The sequence below is a fragment of the Micromonas pusilla genome, assembly GCF_000151265.4.
Source record: "Micromonas pusilla CCMP1545 genomic scaffold MICPUCscaffold_8, whole genome shotgun sequence".
NCBI lineage: Eukaryota > Viridiplantae > Chlorophyta > Mamiellophyceae > Mamiellales > Mamiellaceae > Micromonas > Micromonas pusilla.
Window position 1 is genome coordinate 728,083 of NW_003315889.1, and position 16,475 is coordinate 744,557.

At 67.6% G+C, this 16,475-nt stretch overlaps 7 protein-coding genes across 7 annotated transcripts; 4 read left to right on the top strand and 3 right to left on the bottom strand.

Moving 5' to 3' along the window:
- Window positions 1-335: 335 nt before the first annotated feature.
- On the bottom strand, window positions 336-1,527 carry MICPUCDRAFT_40998 (uncharacterized protein; the record flags this gene model as incomplete). Its single annotated transcript, XM_003060670.1, has 4 exons — window positions 336-410; window positions 588-953; window positions 1,227-1,316; window positions 1,450-1,527. 4 exons carry the CDS (start codon window positions 1,525-1,527, stop codon window positions 336-338), a joined length of 609 nt encoding a protein of 202 aa, XP_003060716.1.
- Window positions 1,528-1,864: 337 nt separating this feature from the next.
- Window positions 1,865-2,125, top strand: MICPUCDRAFT_60212 (uncharacterized protein; the record flags this gene model as incomplete). The annotated part of the gene is made up of 1 exon (XM_003060375.1): window positions 1,865-2,125. One exon carries the CDS (start codon window positions 1,865-1,867, stop codon window positions 2,123-2,125), a length of 261 nt encoding a protein of 86 aa, XP_003060421.1.
- Window positions 2,126-2,168: 43 nt separating this feature from the next.
- Window positions 2,169-6,833, bottom strand: MICPUCDRAFT_60213 (uncharacterized protein; the record flags this gene model as incomplete). Its single annotated transcript, XM_003060671.1, has 4 exons — window positions 2,169-5,150; window positions 5,401-6,135; window positions 6,256-6,348; window positions 6,507-6,833. 4 exons carry the CDS (start codon window positions 6,831-6,833, stop codon window positions 2,235-2,237), a joined length of 4,071 nt encoding a protein of 1,356 aa, XP_003060717.1. The 3' UTR covers window positions 2,169-2,234.
- Window positions 6,834-7,564: 731 nt separating this feature from the next.
- Window positions 7,565-9,247, top strand: SSIB (glycosyltransferase family 5 protein; the record flags this gene model as incomplete). The annotated part of the gene is made up of 1 exon (XM_003060376.1): window positions 7,565-9,247. A coding segment is annotated over one exon (1,683 nt), but the record flags the coding sequence as incomplete, so codon positions are not given.
- A 327-nt stretch (window positions 9,248-9,574) lies between these two features.
- Window positions 9,575-11,055, top strand: MICPUCDRAFT_60215 (uncharacterized protein). The gene has a single exon (XM_003060377.1). It carries the CDS (start codon window positions 9,738-9,740, stop codon window positions 10,974-10,976), a length of 1,239 nt encoding a protein of 412 aa, XP_003060423.1. The 5' UTR covers window positions 9,575-9,737; the 3' UTR covers window positions 10,977-11,055.
- Window positions 11,056-11,141: 86 nt separating this feature from the next.
- On the top strand, window positions 11,142-12,819 carry MICPUCDRAFT_60216 (uncharacterized protein). Its single transcript, XM_003060378.1, has one exon. The coding sequence runs from the start codon at window positions 11,321-11,323 to the stop codon at window positions 12,689-12,691; it is 1,371 nt and encodes a 456-aa protein (XP_003060424.1). The 5' UTR covers window positions 11,142-11,320; the 3' UTR covers window positions 12,692-12,819.
- A 35-nt stretch (window positions 12,820-12,854) lies between these two features.
- On the bottom strand, window positions 12,855-16,402 carry MICPUCDRAFT_60217 (uncharacterized protein; the record flags this gene model as incomplete). Its single annotated transcript, XM_003060672.1, has 2 exons — window positions 12,855-13,451; window positions 13,556-16,402. 2 exons carry the CDS (start codon window positions 16,400-16,402, stop codon window positions 12,855-12,857), a joined length of 3,444 nt encoding a protein of 1,147 aa, XP_003060718.1.
- Between the last annotated feature and the right edge of the window lie 73 nt (window positions 16,403-16,475).

Genomic DNA, 16,475 nt, shown 5'->3' on the forward strand with positions numbered 1-16,475 from the left:
TGACGCCGCGCGGGCGCGACGCGACACCGCGGGCGGGAGACGAAACGCTTTTTGCAGCCGCAGCTCGTCGACCGACCGAAAAAAAAACAAATCGTCCCCCGCCCTCGCGCCCGTCTCCCGTCACAGGGCGCAAATGGCGCGTGTCAGCGGAAAGGGGGGCACGCGTGACAGACTAAAACATCACGTGCCCGGATGCGTGATATTTGGCCGAAAGCGTCGCGTGGTCGCGGACGCGCGCGTTCGAGCGTGAGCGCTGCAGTCGTATGATATCGTCGCCGTATTATTGATATTTCAAAGGCCCGTTCGTCTTCAACCTCCGCCTCCGTCCTCCGTCCTCACGGGCACGCCTTGATGCAGTTGTCTTTGTCCTGCGGCGCGAATATCAGGCTATCGTGCCCATCCAACTTGATCTGCGACGTCGGGGTGGAGTTCAGGGGCGCGTCAGTCGGAGTCGAAAGGCGTCGAGGCGTGTCGGGATCGAAAGCGGCGAGGGACCCTGGGCGGAGAGACGCGCCCGCCGGGCGAAGTCCTCGTGGAGCGAACGCGGTCGGTCGTATGGGGACCAGTGTGAATACGAACGAACGCACCTGATACGGCGCGTACTGCCCCGTCGGCCACATCGGCGCGCGGTACCACAGCGAGACGACCACGCCCGGGGCCCACCCGTCCGGCCCGCGCGCGATGCAGCACTGCACTCTGTCGCCAACCTTGAACCGAAGCTCGACGTCCGGGATCTCTCCCGGGTCGGGCGGCTCCGGCGGCAGCGGCCACTCCGCCTTCTCGCCCGCGGCCCACTTGGCGAAGTACTCGTCGGGGGGCATCATGCTGAGGATGTCCTCCTCCTCCACCTCGTGGGCTTCGCACGGCACGCCGAACACGGTGCCGCACTCGTTGGGGAAGATGAGGCGGACGATCGTGTCGATGGGCGCGCAGTTCGGGTCGCCGCATTGCACCTGGGCGAGGTCGGTCGGGCGAGGTCGGGTGAGGTCGGGTGAGGTCGGGTCGCGCGCCGCGCGAGGGGCGGCGGGACGCGCGGGGAGGGAGGGAGGGAGGACGGCGAGCGAGAGAGAAAGGAAAGTCCTCAAGGAACGACGTTCACAACGCCGACGCGGTCGTATGGGGACCAGTGTGGTAACACAACGAACGATCGAACGATCGATCGTCGCGCGGCGCGAAGGACGAGGGGACGGATGGACGGGCGCTGAAATCTCGTGGGCACGACGAACCTCGGAGACGTCGACGACGCATTTGCGGTCCTCGAGGTACTCCGGGGGCATGTGCTGCTCCACCCACTTCTTCACTCGCGCGATCGCGGCCTGGGCGAGGAGGGGGGTCGAGGGTCAGCGCTGCCGCGAGGCGGGAGAATTTCGGCGAGGAAGGACGTTCATTCGCGATCGGGCGGGCGCGCGAGCGACGGGCGAGCGGCGCGGGGGAAGGCATCGCGCGCACCCTCTTCTTCTTCTCGGCCTCCTTCGCCTCCTTCGAGGGGAGGCTGAAGGGTCCTTTCATGAACGGCACGCCCGTCATGGTCGCGGCGGTCGCAATGGTCGGCGAGCCGCAGCTTCCCGATAGATAAACACGGGCTGAGTTTCCGCCACCTTCGAGAAGCCGCGCCGCGCCGCGTGTCGGGTTTCGCGCGCCGTCATCGTCATTCGTGCGCGCGCGCGGACTGAGGGTCGCGAGAGACCACATCTCACCACGCGCCGCACGCAGAGGCCGCACACACCCCGCAGGGGCGTTCGCATCTTCGCGGAGGCCGAACCCGCGCACCGAGGAGGGGGGAAGAGCGCGTGGGATCTGTCGCGCGGCGTGAGGTCGTGAATTTAGCTCGACGAGAGAGGAAGAAGAAGGTCTCGGAACCGCGATGTCGTTCTTCAGCCGCGTTTTCTCGTACGTCTTCAACGAGCTCCTCGTGGAAGGGCTCGCGAACTCGAAGACGTTCCAGCGGTTCGCGGTTCGCACTGACGCGGCGCTGAAAGAAGCGAAGACGTCGGGTAAGCTGAAAGATCTGAGCGAGGCCACATCGAATCCCGGTGAAGCCGCGAAGCGCGTCTCTGAGTACATGCGCACGCTCATGGAGGACGGCAAGGAAGTCATAGAAGAAGTAGCGAAGAAGAATAAATAAATAACGCGTCTGTCACGATGACGACGCGACGTAGCGCGGCGGTGTGATATCATATATCATACTGTATTATTAAAGTCATCGCGTCGCGGTCGTCTCGAGCGAAGCGCGCTCACTGCCCCGCCGCCATCCCGTCGACGCCTTGCCTCGCCTGGCACCCCGTCGCGCCCGGCCAGCACATCTGCCCGTTCGGGTTCCGCGTCCCCGGCCCGTACCCCGGCCTCCCGGGGTAGTACGGCCGGTAGTTCGGCTTCGGGTCCGCGCGGATGTTACACCGCCGCATGACGACGCCCTGGACGTTGACGCTCCCGACGACGGTGGCTCGCTCGCCGCCGTGCTTATCCGCGGTGAAGACGTGTTTGCCTATGGACCGTCCCCCGCAGTCGATCGTGACGTTGTTCGCGTTCTCCGCCCACACCTCCACGACGTGCCCGTGCGGTTGAAGGTCTCGGTTGCCCTCGCCCCAGTACACGCCGTCTTTGAGGATGCACCGGTCGCGGTTCACGGTGTACCCGAAACCCTTCGCCGAGTCTCTCTCTCGGTCCTTCCCGCTCTTCCCCAACCCCGTCTTCCTCGCGTTGTAGTTTCGCACCTGGCGCCCGGTGTACCCCTTATCCCGACCCGTGGGCGTGTTCCCGCCCGGCGCGGTCGCGTCCACTCTCTCGCCCGCGGACTCGGTCCCGTACCGCGCGGTCCCGTCCGGAATCGCCGGGTCGCGGTCGCCGCCGTCGGCTCTCTTGTAGACGTAATAATCCCTCGCCCCCGCGAGCGACGCGTCGATGCACTTTTGCACGGTGCGATACGGGCGTCCCGCGGTCCCCTGACCGGTGCTGTCGCTTCCGGACGGCGACACGTACACGTCCGAGTAGAAGAAGTAGATGCAGTCCTTTCGGGGGTGACCGAGGTTCGTGTTCCCCGGGTGCCCCGGAAACGCGCCGTGACCCACGTCCAGGTTGGACGTCTGCCGGTACTGCCCCGTCCACACGCTGTTCGCGGACTGATCGATCGCGTACGAGCCCTGACCGGTCCCGGCGTCGTACGTCGTCGCCTCCCTGACCGCGGCGAGCGTCACGATCGGCGGTTTCACGTATCCGATCCCTCGAGACAGCGGATCCACCTCTACGCGAAGGACGGTGCCGCCGGAGATGACGGCGACGCCGACGGCGCCGTAGCCAACCTCCGCGGCGCCGCCGCTCGTGTCCACGGCGATCCGCACCGCGGGCGGGTACATGTAGCCCTTGCCCGGGTTCGTCACCACGATCGCGGCGACGTAGCACTTCCCGCTCGCCGCGCAGTTGGCATCCGTGTCGGACAGCTGCGCGATCGCGGTCGCTCCCGAGCCTGGCGCGCCGCCGACGGAGGACCCGTCGAGGTAGAGGAGGTTGTTGGAGCCGCCGCCGCCGCCGAGCGTGAACTCGTCGTCCGCGGTGCCCAGACCGAGCGCGGCGTCGAGGCCGTGGCCTTCGAGGAAGCCGTACATCGGGTGCACGGGCGGGTTCGTCGAGACGCGGCAGCGGTTCATCTCGTCCGCGGTCATTCCGGATTCGGACCAGAGCCAGTACCCTTGCGCGGCGGCGTCGCCGGCGACGGCGAGGGATTCGTTCCGGTACCCAAAGTGCGTCCGCGTCGTCTCCTCGCCGACGAACGCGCCAAACTTGTGGTAGTTGTTCGACACCCTGACGAGTTCTTGGTGCCCGGGTTTCACGCTGCCGTCCATGTACGCGCGCCCGAGCGGCGGAAGAAGCGGCCCGCGATCCTCCGGGTTCCTCAACTCTGGGCACCGCATGCACGACTTCCACCCGTATACGCCGTGGGGGCAGTCCGCGAGCGTCTTCGCGCACTTCTTATCGCTGACGCCCGGTAGTCGACCGTTTCGAATACCCGGGATCCCGTACGCGCTGTCCACCTCCGTGGGCGTCGATCCCGGGAACGTGACGGGGTAGTGGATCGTGGTGTCCTCCGCGCCGTCCGGCCACGACCCGTGCGCCACCTCCGGATCCAGCTCGTCCACGCTCTTCCCCTGCTTGCTGTAATACCCAACCTGCGACGGGTCGTCGCGGAACAGCAGCGTCGGGTTGATCTCCATCGGCGTGACCCTCACGAACGGCTTCGCCGGCACTATCGTCACCACCGGCGCCTCGGTGTAGTACGCCCCCGCGAACGTCACCTCGATGGACGCGACGGCGGTTTTCCCGGCGCACGTGAAAAACGGCGACGGGCAGTCGACGTCCGGCGCCATGATCGCGCGCGCCGTGGCGTGCCTCCCGGGGCTCCACGCCGGCGTCTTCGAGCCGGAGCTCGCGTCGCCCTTCTGGAAGCACGAGTCGCCGCCGGACGCGCACGAGAAGACGACGTCCGGGGGCACGCGGTACCCGGTCCCGCCGGCGTCGACGACGATCTTCGCGACGTTGTCCAGGTACCCTCGGTTCGTGATCACCGCCGTCGCCGTCGCGTTGACGCCCATGTTGTACCCCGCGCCGCCCTCCGCGATGGTCACGGTGTCGATCGCGCCGTGCGCGTCCACCGTCGCGGTGAGCCTCGCGCAGCACCCGCCGCCGCCCTCGATCGTGATCAACGGCGGAGTTTGGTACCCGCGTCCTCCGGAGATGATTTCAACCGACGTGATCTCCTCCCCCGCCGTCGCCGACGCCGCCCCGGGGCCGTACGCGTCAATCTCCAAGATCGCGCCCGCGCCGACGGAGCCCTCGAGCGTCCCGGGCGGGTACTGCGCCGCCGCGGCCGCGGGACCAAACACGGGGGTGACGCAGACAATCTCCGTGGAGGAGACGTACCGCGCGCGTCCGCCGGGTTCGCCGACGACGTGCGAGATGTCGTCTTCGACGTACGACGCCGCGCCCGCCGCGCTGTTCACGCCGCCAAACTTGCACTTCAAGTACTTCGAGGGCAAGAAGTCCGTGCCGGTGATGGTGACCTCGGTGTTCCCCATGAACGGCCCGCGCGCGGGCCACACCGAGAATTGGTTCGTCTTGATGTTCGTCACCGTCGGCCTCTTGTCTTCGTATTTCCACTTGTTAGAGTCACCCGCACAAAAAAACAATCAGACACGCACACGCCCGAGTAGTTTGTCAAGTCATAACGCGAGCGATATAAGACGTGGGGAGCCCGACGCGGTAGATAAGAGGCGGGACGGTGTAATTTGAGTGATGCAGAGGTAGACCATGATATGTAACGAAAACGAACGAAGATACGGGAAAGTGAGGGGATCCCTACCACGCGGCGAACGCCGTCGCGTGCGTCCCCGAACGGTCGTTGCTGACGTGGATGTTACACCGCGTCGGCGCGATGTCGGCGGGTCCTCCCGCGGACGCGGTGGGCACCGTCATCGCGGGCGACTCGCACGTGATCTCCGTGTAGTCCTTCCACCTGGCGTCGATCCATTCGCTCGAGACGACGTGTTCGACGCCGTCGGCGTACGCGTAATCCGTCCCCGTCGTCGGGTCTTGATCCATATCGAGGTAGCATATCCACTTGCACGCGAGCATCTTGTGCGGGTAAAACGTCCCCGTCACCGGCGGCCCGTTCCCCGAGCTCATTGGGTCGACGTTGTGCGGGTGCGGCGTCCCCGGTCCCCCGACCGGGCCGTTGTACAGCTGTCCCGTCCCCGGCATGGTGAGATCGGTCGGCGCGATCCCCGCGGCGGCCCAGTCGAGCCCTCTCGCGGTGATCGTCACCTCCGTGCCGCCGACGTACGGCCCCGTCGCGTTGTCCAGGTGCCACATCTCCGTGATCTGCAGCGGGTTCAGCCCGACGCCGTCCGCGCTGTTCAGACAGTCCAGGCACCCGGCCTCGGAGTTGTCGAATATAAACTTGAGAAACGTCCCCGAGCCTTTGGTGTACACGAGCGGGAACGCGCTGAACTCGCTCCCGTCGTTGGACGCGGAGACGTGCGCGGTGCCGGGGGAGGAGCGCGTCGGGGTCACGACGTGCGCTTCGCTGTCGCTGACGTACGTGTACAGCACCTCCTCGATCTGGTTCTCGCTCGCGAATCGGATCTGTGGGAGGAGGGAGAGGGGAGGTGGGGACGCGCGCGGTGAGACTCGTTGTTACGAGCGCGACGGAGGATGGCTGGGGCCGCGGGATGAGGAGGTCGACTCGCGACGCGGCTCGCGCACCTTCCCGGTCGCGGACCGCTTGAACCCGGAGCCGTAGATCGTGACGACGGTGCCGCCGATGATGTGCCCTTTCGGGGGGTACAGCCACGATATCTGCGCGGCGCGGCGACGAGTTGGGGGCGGCGGCGGCGGGGCGTCAGCACCGTCCGCGCCCGGCGCGGGGGAAATGGGGCCGTTTGCGCGGGGGCGACGGAGGCGACGCGGGGCGACGGGAGGGCTCGCGCGGGGCGTCGAGAGCGTCGTTCGCGCACCGCCGGCGGCGTCTGGAGCTCCTCGAGCGCGTAGAAGTTGTTCTGCGCGCGCGCGGTCGGGACGAACGACGCGCAGAGCGCCGCGAGCGCGAGCGCGATCGCCGTCGCGCGCGCGCGGGGGCGAAGAGGCGAAGATGATTTCATCGTCGATTTCATCGTCGTCGCCGCACCGACGAGCGCGCCGCCGTCGCCGTCGCGTCGCGGCCGACCGCGCGTCCGACCGTCGAGGCGCGCTCCGCGTGGACGCGACGACGTCCGAAGCGCGCGAATCACGCGTTCGCGGGCGGTCGAGGCTCGCGCGTCGCCGTGTGCGTGAACGCGACACATGGCACGTTTCCTCGAACTCAGACTCTCGCACGCGATTACAGTAGTTGTACAGTAGCCCTATGCGCATTTATGCGGAACCGGCACTGCACGATTTCCCGCGCCGGGGGGAACTCTGCACGAAAGATCTCCGCTCGCTTTCCAGCTGTCAACTTTGTGTCGTGGTCGACGTCCCCTCGCGCAACTCCACTTCCGCGCGCGCCTCGAGCGTCGAAACCTCGCGCGCCTCCGCGCGGACGCGTCGGAACACGCCCGCGCGGCGTCGCGACCGCGAACCCGCGCCGTTCGCTCGCGAGGAAGGCGTCTCCGAGACGCGGGGGAAGCGAGTCGCTTCCCCATCTTGTTTCTTTTTTTCACGACGCGTCGCATCGCATCGGGGCATGTCGCGCGCGATCGCGACGGCGGCGCTCCCCGCGCGCGCGATGGCGCGCGACGTCCATCCCCCGCGCGCGCGCCGCGCGAGCGCGTCGTCTAGGACGTACCCCGCGCGCTCGCGCGTCGCGAACGCCGCGAACGCGTCGACGCGCGCGCGTCGTCGTCTCGTCGCCGTCGCGCCAACGGTCAGTCGCGCGGTCGCGGAAGGCGCGGACGTCGAGATCGGGCGCGACGACGAGACGATCGACGACGACGACGACGACGGTCGCGACAACAACATCGTCGCCGCGTGCGTGAACGCGACGTCCGTCGACGAACGCCGCCCCGACGTCGCGCCGCCGTCGTCCGCGGGAACGCCCCTCGTCTTCGTCACCGCGGAGGTGTCGCCGTGGAGCAAAACCGGCGGCCTCGGCGACGTCTGCGGCGCGCTCCCGGCGGCGCTCGCGGCCAGAGGGCACTCCGTCGTCGTCGTCGCGCCGCTCTACGAGCCGTACGACGACGTCCACGACACCGGGCACTCCGCGACGTTCGCGCTGAATCACCGCGACGAGACGGTGCGCTATCACGCGGCGCGACGCGACGGCGTGACGTACCTATTCGTGAAGCATCCCGCGCTCGAACGCGGCGGCGGCGCGAAGATTTACGCGTCGGCGCCCGGGCGCCCGTACGACGACAACGACTTTCGGTTCGCGCTCTTGAGTTTGGCGGCGATCGAGTCGCTGCTGTGCGTCCCGTGGGGCGACCTGTTCTTCGGCGGCGGCGAAGACGCGGAGGCGAGGCGACGGAACGCACGGTTCGACGCCGCGCCGGTGTTCGTCGCGAACGACTGGCACGCCGCGCTCGTGCCGGTGTTTCTCGCCGCGAGGTACCAGGCCGCGGCCGGGGAGGCGGTGCGACCGAGGCACTGGGCCCCGGAGGGCGCGCGAGCCGCCGTCGCGCGCGCGACGACGGTGACCATCGTTCACAACCTCTTCCACCTCGGAATCTTCCCGAGCCACCGGTACCGCATGTTGGGTCTGCCCGAGGAGAACACGGAGTGGTTCCCCGCGCTTCGGTGGCGGTGGAACGACGGCGGCGAGAGCATGAACTTTCTCAAGGCTGGGCTCGCGACGTCGCAGGCCGCGGTGCTGGTCTCGCCGTCGTACGCCAACGAGGTGCAGACGAACGAGCTCGGATGCGGGATGGATAAGGTGTTGCGAAGCGTCGGCAACTTTGGCAGCGAGATTGACCTCGGCGTGTTCAACGGCATGAGCGGCAAGTTGAAAGGGATCGTGAACGGGATCGACGACGAGGAGTGGAACCCCGCGACGGACGCGCACCTCCCGCAAAATTACGCGCTCGACGGCGACGCTTTCGAGGCGTTTTCTTACGCGCCGCACGACGAGAACCGAACCGTCGTCGACGCGCGACGCGGCAAGGCGGCGTGCAAGCTCATGCTTCAGCGCGAGATGGGATTAGAGGAGGACCCGGACGCGCCTCTGGTTGGTTTCATCGGGCGGCTGGACCAGCAGAAGGGCGTGGACGTGCTGTTGGAGTGCGTGGACGACGTCGTCGCGAACGGCGGGCAAGTCGTGATGCTCGGCAGCGGCGACGAAAGCCTCGAGCGTTGGATGTCGGAGAAGGAAGCGCAGCACAAGGGCAAGGTGTGCGCGTGGGTCGGGTTCTCCGTCCCGGTGTCGCACAGGATCACCGCCGCATCCGACGTCCTCGTGATGCCGTCGCGGTTCGAGCCGTGCGGGCTGAACCAGATGTACGCGTCGCGATACGGCACGATTCCCGTGGCGCACGCGACTGGGGGATTGCGCGACACGGTGAAACGCGCGATGGGTTACCCGTTCAGCCCGTGCGACGCGCGCGAGTTGAAGCGCGCGCTGCGACGCGCGTTCGCGTGCTACCGCGAGGACGTCGAGAAGACGCGGAAGATCGCGGACGGCGGCGTCGCGGGCGCCGTCGACAGCCGGTGGGCGCAGAAGCGGCGGCGGGGGATGGAAAAAGATTGGTCGTGGGCCGTCGCCGCGGGCAAGTACGAGACGCTCTTCAAGTCCGTCTCGCAGCCGCCGCCGCCGGGGATGAACGACGTGCGCGCGATGCTGGGCGCGGGCGAGCACGAGATCGATCCGCACGCTATCGCGGACGCCGTGGAGGCGGCGCAGAGGGACGACATGGAGACGCAGTGGAGGGAGGCGGAGCGACGCGCGGAGCGGACGAGAGTCAAGGCGGCGAGGGCGCCGTGCCGGGACACGCGGACGTTCGGGGATCAGAACCCGAGCTGGTTCGCGATGCTTCCGAAGGCGATCTTGAAGGCGATGTTCTGAGACGTCCGCCGCGCGGTGAGGGAGGGTTCGTAGATAGAAGAAGAAGAAGATGATGATGAAGAGATGAGTATAAGTTAAGAAACGAGACGCGACGCGACCCCTGACCCCGCCTGAAACTCCAGTCGTCTACGAGTAGCGGAAGTGGATAAAGATTTGTTTCCGGTTGTTGAATCGGGGCGTCTTCCGTCCAGATCCCCGGGCGCCGCGCTCGCTCGCGATGTCGACGCTCACGAAGAGGCGCGCGAGCGCGGAGACGTGCGCGAATTGCGGGAAGACCAGCGCCAAGCTCCTGAAGTGCCTCGGGTGCAAGTCCGCGTTGCGAGGTCGACGCTACTGCGATAAGAAATGCCAGAAGAAGCACTTCAGCAAGGAACACAAGGACGAATGCCGTCTCGTGGACTTGAAAGCCGCCGCGGACGACGCGAAGGACGCGTACATGAAAGCGATGAGGAAGGCGGAGAAAGAGATCGCCGCGCGCGACCGCGACAAGGCGAACAAACACTTCCGCGAGGCGATCGAAGCGTGCGAAGACGCCCGCGAGCGATACAAAAAGTTGGGCCCGAGAGCGCTCGGCATGGAGCTCGAACTGTGCGTCACGCTGTGCACCTGCCACGTCAACCTCGGCGAGTACGACGCCGCGGAGCCGTACGTCGAAGCCGCGCTCTTAGCCGGCGAGGTCGCGAAGACGGTGAAGATAGAACCCGACGGCGTCGAGGAGCCTCTGTGGTGCGGGCAAGGGCAAAGGATCTGCGGCGAGAGCACGACGGACGCCGACGGGGACCCGCGCGCGACGCAGGAGACGTACGACGACATGATCGAGAAGTGCATAGCGTCGGCGTGGCACGCGCGGCACGGCGCGAGGATGTCGGCCGCGATCAAGGGCGAGATCATCGCGCAGTGCGCGGTGTGCGGGGAAGACGTCGAGGGATTGGAGGCGGATCCGAATCTGTTGACGTGCGACGCGCTGAGCTGCCGCCACCTGGTGCACGCGAAGTGCCTGCCGAACGGGATGGCGGACTTCCGGCCGCGCGACCGCGGCTTGGGCGGCGGCGATCACCCGGACGTCGTGACGTGCAAGATTTGCGTGGAGACCGGGGCGCCGAGATATAAAAACGGACGGAGCTTCACGGAGATTCGAGAGGACGAGAAGAGGGAGAAGGCTGAGAAACGAAACGAGAAGAAGTTCAACGAGATGTTCGGCGATCCCACCTCGGACGAGCCCGCCGCGGGGATGTTCCGCAGGGAGTCCGCGACGCCGGAGGAGGCGCGCGAGGCGGTGCTCGTCGTGCAAGAGCGCATGCGGCACCTCATCAACGACAGAGGCTTGCCGGATGAGAAGAAGGAAGAGTACGGGAAGATGTTCGCGGACGCGGGGTACGATCTGGATAAGATCATGACGCTCGACCCGGGGTTGGAGTTTGGAGGGTTGCCGCCGCGGGCGCGCGGGAGGGAGTGATCGCGTCGCGTCGCGTCGCGTCGCGTCGTCGAGGGACGCGCGCGAGTAGGACGTTGTTACGTCAGGTTGTCGTGAACGCAAAAAAAAACGCCACGTGCACAATTTTCGCCGAGAGGACGACCACGACAACACACACAACAATCCGCGAGCCACAACGACGCGCCCCGCAGAGGTCCGCACGCTCGCGTCCGGCACCGTTCGCGCGTCTCTGTCGCGTCGTCCGCACCACCTCACGTCGAGCCGTATCCGCGCGCGACGCGCGAAGCAGCGAACGAGTCGTCGCCCGACGCTTCGAAGGACACGCACTCGGCACCTGACGAATTATCGTCGTCGTAACGAACGATATGGTCGCGAAGAATCCGAAGAAGCGGAAGACCGCGGCGACGACGCCGACGAAGGACGACGCGAAGTCTCCTCGCGGCGGGCGAGGGAAATCTCGCGTCGTCGCGGCGACGGCCACGATACGGAAGAAGACGCCGCGCGCGAAGTCCCCGTCCGCGGCGGGACGCGCGCGCGCGCGCGTCGGAAAATCGGCGAGCGCGAAATCGCCCGCCGCGAAATTGCCAACATCGCCCGCCGCGGGGCGAGGTCGTAAACACACGCCGCGCAAACCCCGCGCCGCGCGCGCCGCGCTCTCGCCGCCGTCGCAGAACGCGAAGAAGAAGACGACGAGAGCGCGGAAGCTCGCGGAAGCGAAGAAGGCGCCGAAGAAGTCGCCGAAGAAGGCTCGACCGCCGTCCTCGAAGAAGCCGACGAAGGAAGCCGCGCGCGTCGTGCGCGCCGGCGGCGTCGCGAAATCTCCGAAGAAGAAGAAGAGACGCCCATCGAGCGCGAAGAAAGTCAAGCCGCGGCCGAAGAAGCGACCCGCGTCCGCGTCGAAGGCGCCGCCGTCCGACGCGTCCGCGTCGTCGAGGAAATCCGACGAAAAGAAGGCGGCGGACAAGACCAAAAAAACCAAAGCCGCGCTCGCCGTGCGCGCCGGTCGCGTCGCGAAGTCGCCCGCGTCGAAGCAGAAGAAACAGCAGCAGCAGCAGCGACGTCAACCGAAGATGAAGCAGCACGCGAAGCCGAAGCCGAAGCCGAAGCCGGCGCGTCTTCGACCGCCTCCCGCGCCGGCGAACTCGACGCAGATGATCATGCACCAGTACAACGCCGGGCTCGCGAAGAGCGGCGGCGCGAAAAAAACGGTTCGCGTCCGCGGCGGTCGGATCGACACGTTCGGGTCTTTGCTTCCCGCGCGCGCGCGCGCGACGACGACGGCGACGCGCCCTCCGGTCGCGCCGAAGAAGGGAGGCGCCGCGACGGCGACGGCGACGGCGACGGCGACGGCGAGGACGAAGGCGAAGGCGAAGGCGAGGACGAAGGCGAAGAAGAGAGCGCCGCCGCCGTCGTCGTCGTCGCGCGGGATGATGTTCAGCCCGACCCCGTCCGCGGGAACGGGCGGGGACTACGCCATCCCGGAGAGAGCGGGCGCGTTTGGCGCGTCGAGACTTCCGTCGGACGTGTTCACCCCGGGCGGAGGCGCGCGCGCGGCGCGAGACGACGACGAGGTGTCGAACGCGTCTACGTGGTTGGGCGAAGAGGAGGAGGAGGAGCGAAAAGGCGGGGGAGGAGGAGGGGGCGGCGCGCGGGGGAGGCCGAATCGTGCGGCGTCGTGTTTGACGTCGCCGAGGATCGCGTGGACGCCGGCGTCGCCGGCGTTACACCGCCGCTGAGCCGCGGCGTCGCGCCCTTTGTGAAAGATAGAAGAAACGCGAGCCGCCGAATACGTATCGCGTCGTAGCCACGGGCGCGCGTCGCTCGTAAACGAAAACGTTGTCATTGCATCATCACTATTCTATCCATCGCTTCGCGCGCCCGAGCGCGCGACCTCATCGCTCACGCCGTGATCGACGTCGGAACACCGTCCTCGACGATCGTCGCGTGTTTCTTCAGCACCTCCCTCGCGAGCTCCGGGGCGCCGCTCGCCTTAAATATCGACGACAAGTTATGCGCCGCCTCCCACTTCAAGTTTGGCGAGCTCGCGTCCGCGTCCGCGTCCGCGGGGTCGTCGTCGTCCCTCGCGAGGCACCGCTCGTACAGCGGCACCGCGAGATGGACGAGCCCGAGCTGGTGTAACCCGCGCGCGAGGTTGTACTCCCCTTCCCGTGCGTGCCCTTGCGCCGCGCGCAGTCTCCCGGCTTTCTGCAACAGCGCGACGGCTCTCAGCACCCACGCGTGCCGCACTTCGTCCGCCGCGTTTTTGACCCCGGAGGCGTGGTGCAGCGCCGCGACGCCCGCGGCGAGCGACGCCGCGGGGTCCTCCGGCTCGATCGCCACCGCGTGCATCAAATCCGCGAGCGCGACGCCCCACGACCCCTGCAGCGCGTTCATCAACCCCGCCGTCAGCAGCACCGGCACGCGTCGTCGCATTTCGTCGTCGTCGATATCGCCGTCGCCGGCGGCTCTGCGCTTCTCGTCTTGTTGCCTGTGCGACTGAGGGCCATTCCATACAAAAACAGTTCATCGGTCAGTTGAAAGGGGGAGCGATCAAATGTTGAAACCGGTCGATGGGTGAAATACGTTTGTATAGAACGCACCTGAGTGATCTTCGCGAGGACGCGCAGGCATCGAGACACCTGGCCGCTCTGCACGGCGGCGTGGGAGTAGAGACGCCACGCCTCGGACGACTCCGGGTGCGCGGCGGCGACGGCGCGCGCGCTCTCCGCGGCTTCTTTGTGCTGCCCTCTTCGCGCGAACGCGTGCGCGCGCAGATATTTCAGCGCGTTGATCTGCTCGTTCGTCAACCCGCGTTCGCGCGAGAAGGAGAGGCACTCGTCGATCATCGCGAGGGATTCGTCCGTCCTCCCCGCGACGAACAGCGCGTGCGCGACTTCGAGGACGAGGTCGAACGCGCCCTCTTCCGCGAGCGACGGCACCGATGTCGTCTCCGTGGTCGTCGGAGACGCCTCCGGCGGCGTCTCCTCCTCGGGCGGCGGGCGCGAGAGCGCGTCCGCCTCCGCGGCGGCGGCGGCGAACATCTCCGCGTCTTCTTCGTCCTCCGCGGCTTCGTCCTCGAGCGCGGCGGCGGCTTCGGCTCGCTTCTTCCTCTTCGCTACCTCCTGGCGTCGGTCTCTCCTGGTGTAGCCCTTGAAGACCGAATTCGCCGTCGGGGCGACCTCAGCCTTGCGTTTCCTTCCGCCGCGCCCGCGCCCGCGCCCGCCGCGTCCTCCGCCTCTTCCGGGTCCTCCGCCCGCGTCCTCCGCCCTTTCTCCGGCGCCTCCTCCTTCGTCGCGCGTCGCCGCCGCGTCCGCGTCCGCGGTCGCGGTCGCCTTCGCCGCGAGTTTCATGCTCCCTCGCGCGATCGGCAGCGCGAGGCTCAAAAACACGTCGTCGCCGTTCGCGTTGCACTCGCGATGCAACGCGAGCGCTCGCAGCGCGTCCTTCTTGCGCAGCTCGCCGAGCTCGCTCGCGCGCGGGAGGACGGCGATCGCCTCCTCGGTCCGCCCCGCCTTCGCGAGCCCCTCCGCGAGCGGGAGCTTCGCCTGGACGCTGTCCGGATGCCGCGAGAGCACGGCGCGGTAGAATTCGATCGCGCCGTCGATCGCCGCCGCGCGCGTGAACGTCGCGTCCGCGCTGCTCTCGAGTATCCTGCGCGAGATGCAGTCGGCGACTTTCACCCAAATCGCGGGCTGGTCGTACAGCTCGCTCGAGCGCATCAGCGCGGTGTACATCACCTCCGCGTCCGCGGTCTGTCCCGTCGCCCAGCACGTCTCCGCGGCGTCCATCCACAGGTCTTCGTGGCCCTCCACGGACGCGTTTCGAAGTTTTTGCAGGTGCGTCTTCGCCTCCGCGGCTCTGTCGAGGTACAGCAGCGCCATCCCGAGTCGCACGGTGAGATCCAGCGGGATGTCCGCGGGGATTCTCGCCGCGCGCACGGCGGCGGCGATGGCCTCTTCGGCCGCCGCCGCCGCCTCCTGCGCGGCGTCGTTCTCGCTCGCGCCGCGCTCCCTCGCGGCCTGTTGCACCTCCCTCGCGACCGCGGTGGCTTCCTCCGCGCGCTCGGACGCCCTCTGTTCCTCCGCGAGCTCCTTTATTCGGTCCGCGGACGCTTCGATCAGCGTCACCGTCTCTTCGAACCTCCCGGCTTCCATCTTGAGCTCGGCGAGGATGTTCACGAGCGTCGGCGTCACGTGCGCGCCGCCGTGCATCTGCATGAAATCGTCCAGCGTCGTCTCCGCGCGCTCCGCGTTCCCGACGCTGTGATACACCCGCGCGAGCTCGACGACGACGTCCGCGTTGTCGCGAAGTTTCTTTCGCAACGCGTCGAGGTGCTCGATCGCCTTCTTCGGCTCCCCGATCTCGACGTATAAGTTCGCCTGGTCCCACCGGTTGTTGTCGTCGTCCGGGTCCGCCTTGAGCGCCTGCTCGAGGCAGTACAGCGCCTGCCTCGGGTTCTTCTGCGCGTTCGACATCTCCGCGAGTCGATACCACTGCGCGGCGTCCTTGGGCTCGAGGTGCGCGGCGATCATGAGGAAATCCAACGCCTTGCGCTCGTTCCCGGTCTCCTCGTAGATCGCCCCCAACGTCTGGTACGCGTCCGGGTTGTTCGGCAGCAGTCGTATCACCTCCTGCAGGAGCTCTATCGCCCTCGGGAAGTCGCTCGTCGAGTACGCGAGGTTCGCGTCGCCCATCTTCCGCCCCGCCTCGCCCTCCGCGACGCGTTTCCTCGTCTTCCTCGGCTTCTTCGACCGTCCCCTGCCCACGCCGCCGGGCTTCCGGCGCGCGTGCGACGCGTCCGCCGCGCCCAAGAACGCCGCGAAGTGCGGGCTCGCGGCCAACAGCTCGTCCCTGTCCACGTCCAGCGACTGCACGAGCTTCGCGGCGCCGTACTGCGTGCTCAGATCCGCGGCGCTGACGTCGTGCCCGCGTCGTTTCAACGCGTCCACGAACGCCGCCTGATGCGCGCGGTGCGCCTCGCGCTTCCTCGCGGCGAGGAGCTCGTACGGCGCCGGGCCGCCGCCGGCTTGGCCGTCCATCTGCTTGAGCAAGACGTCGATGCTCTGCGTGTCGAACATCTCCTCCGCGTCCTCCTCCTCTTCGTCTTCCTCGAATTCGTCGGGCGCGGCGACCGCCGCCGCGCGGGATCGGTCGAGGGGGTCGACGGGGGCGGCGGCGGACGGGCCAGCGCGCGCGTCGTCGTCGTCGCCGTCGTCGCCGGCATCGCCGTCGTCGCCGTCGTCGCCGTCGTCGTCCTCGTCGTCGTCCTCGTCCTCGTCGTCCTCGTCGCCGCCGCGGTCGAGCGCGAACGCGACGCCTCGATTGCCTCGGGCGGGGGCTCCCGCGTTCCCCGCCGCCGCGCGCGCGGCCCACTCGTCCTCGTCGTCCGTAACGTCATCCTCCTCGTACGTCTCGAAGACGTCGTCGTCGTCGTCGTCGTCCCTCATGTCTCCGCGTGCGGCGCGCTGTCGTGAAGGCGCGCGCCGATGTGGTCGCGACGCGTCAGAATTCGCTGAGTCG

Coding starts and splice junctions, on each gene's coding strand:
- MICPUCDRAFT_60215 (XM_003060377.1), top strand. CDS start 9,738: ATGTCGACGCTCACGAAGAGGCGCGCGAGCGCGGAGACGTGCGCGAAT.
- MICPUCDRAFT_60216 (XM_003060378.1), top strand. CDS start 11,321: ATGGTCGCGAAGAATCCGAAGAAGCGGAAGACCGCGGCGACGACGCCG.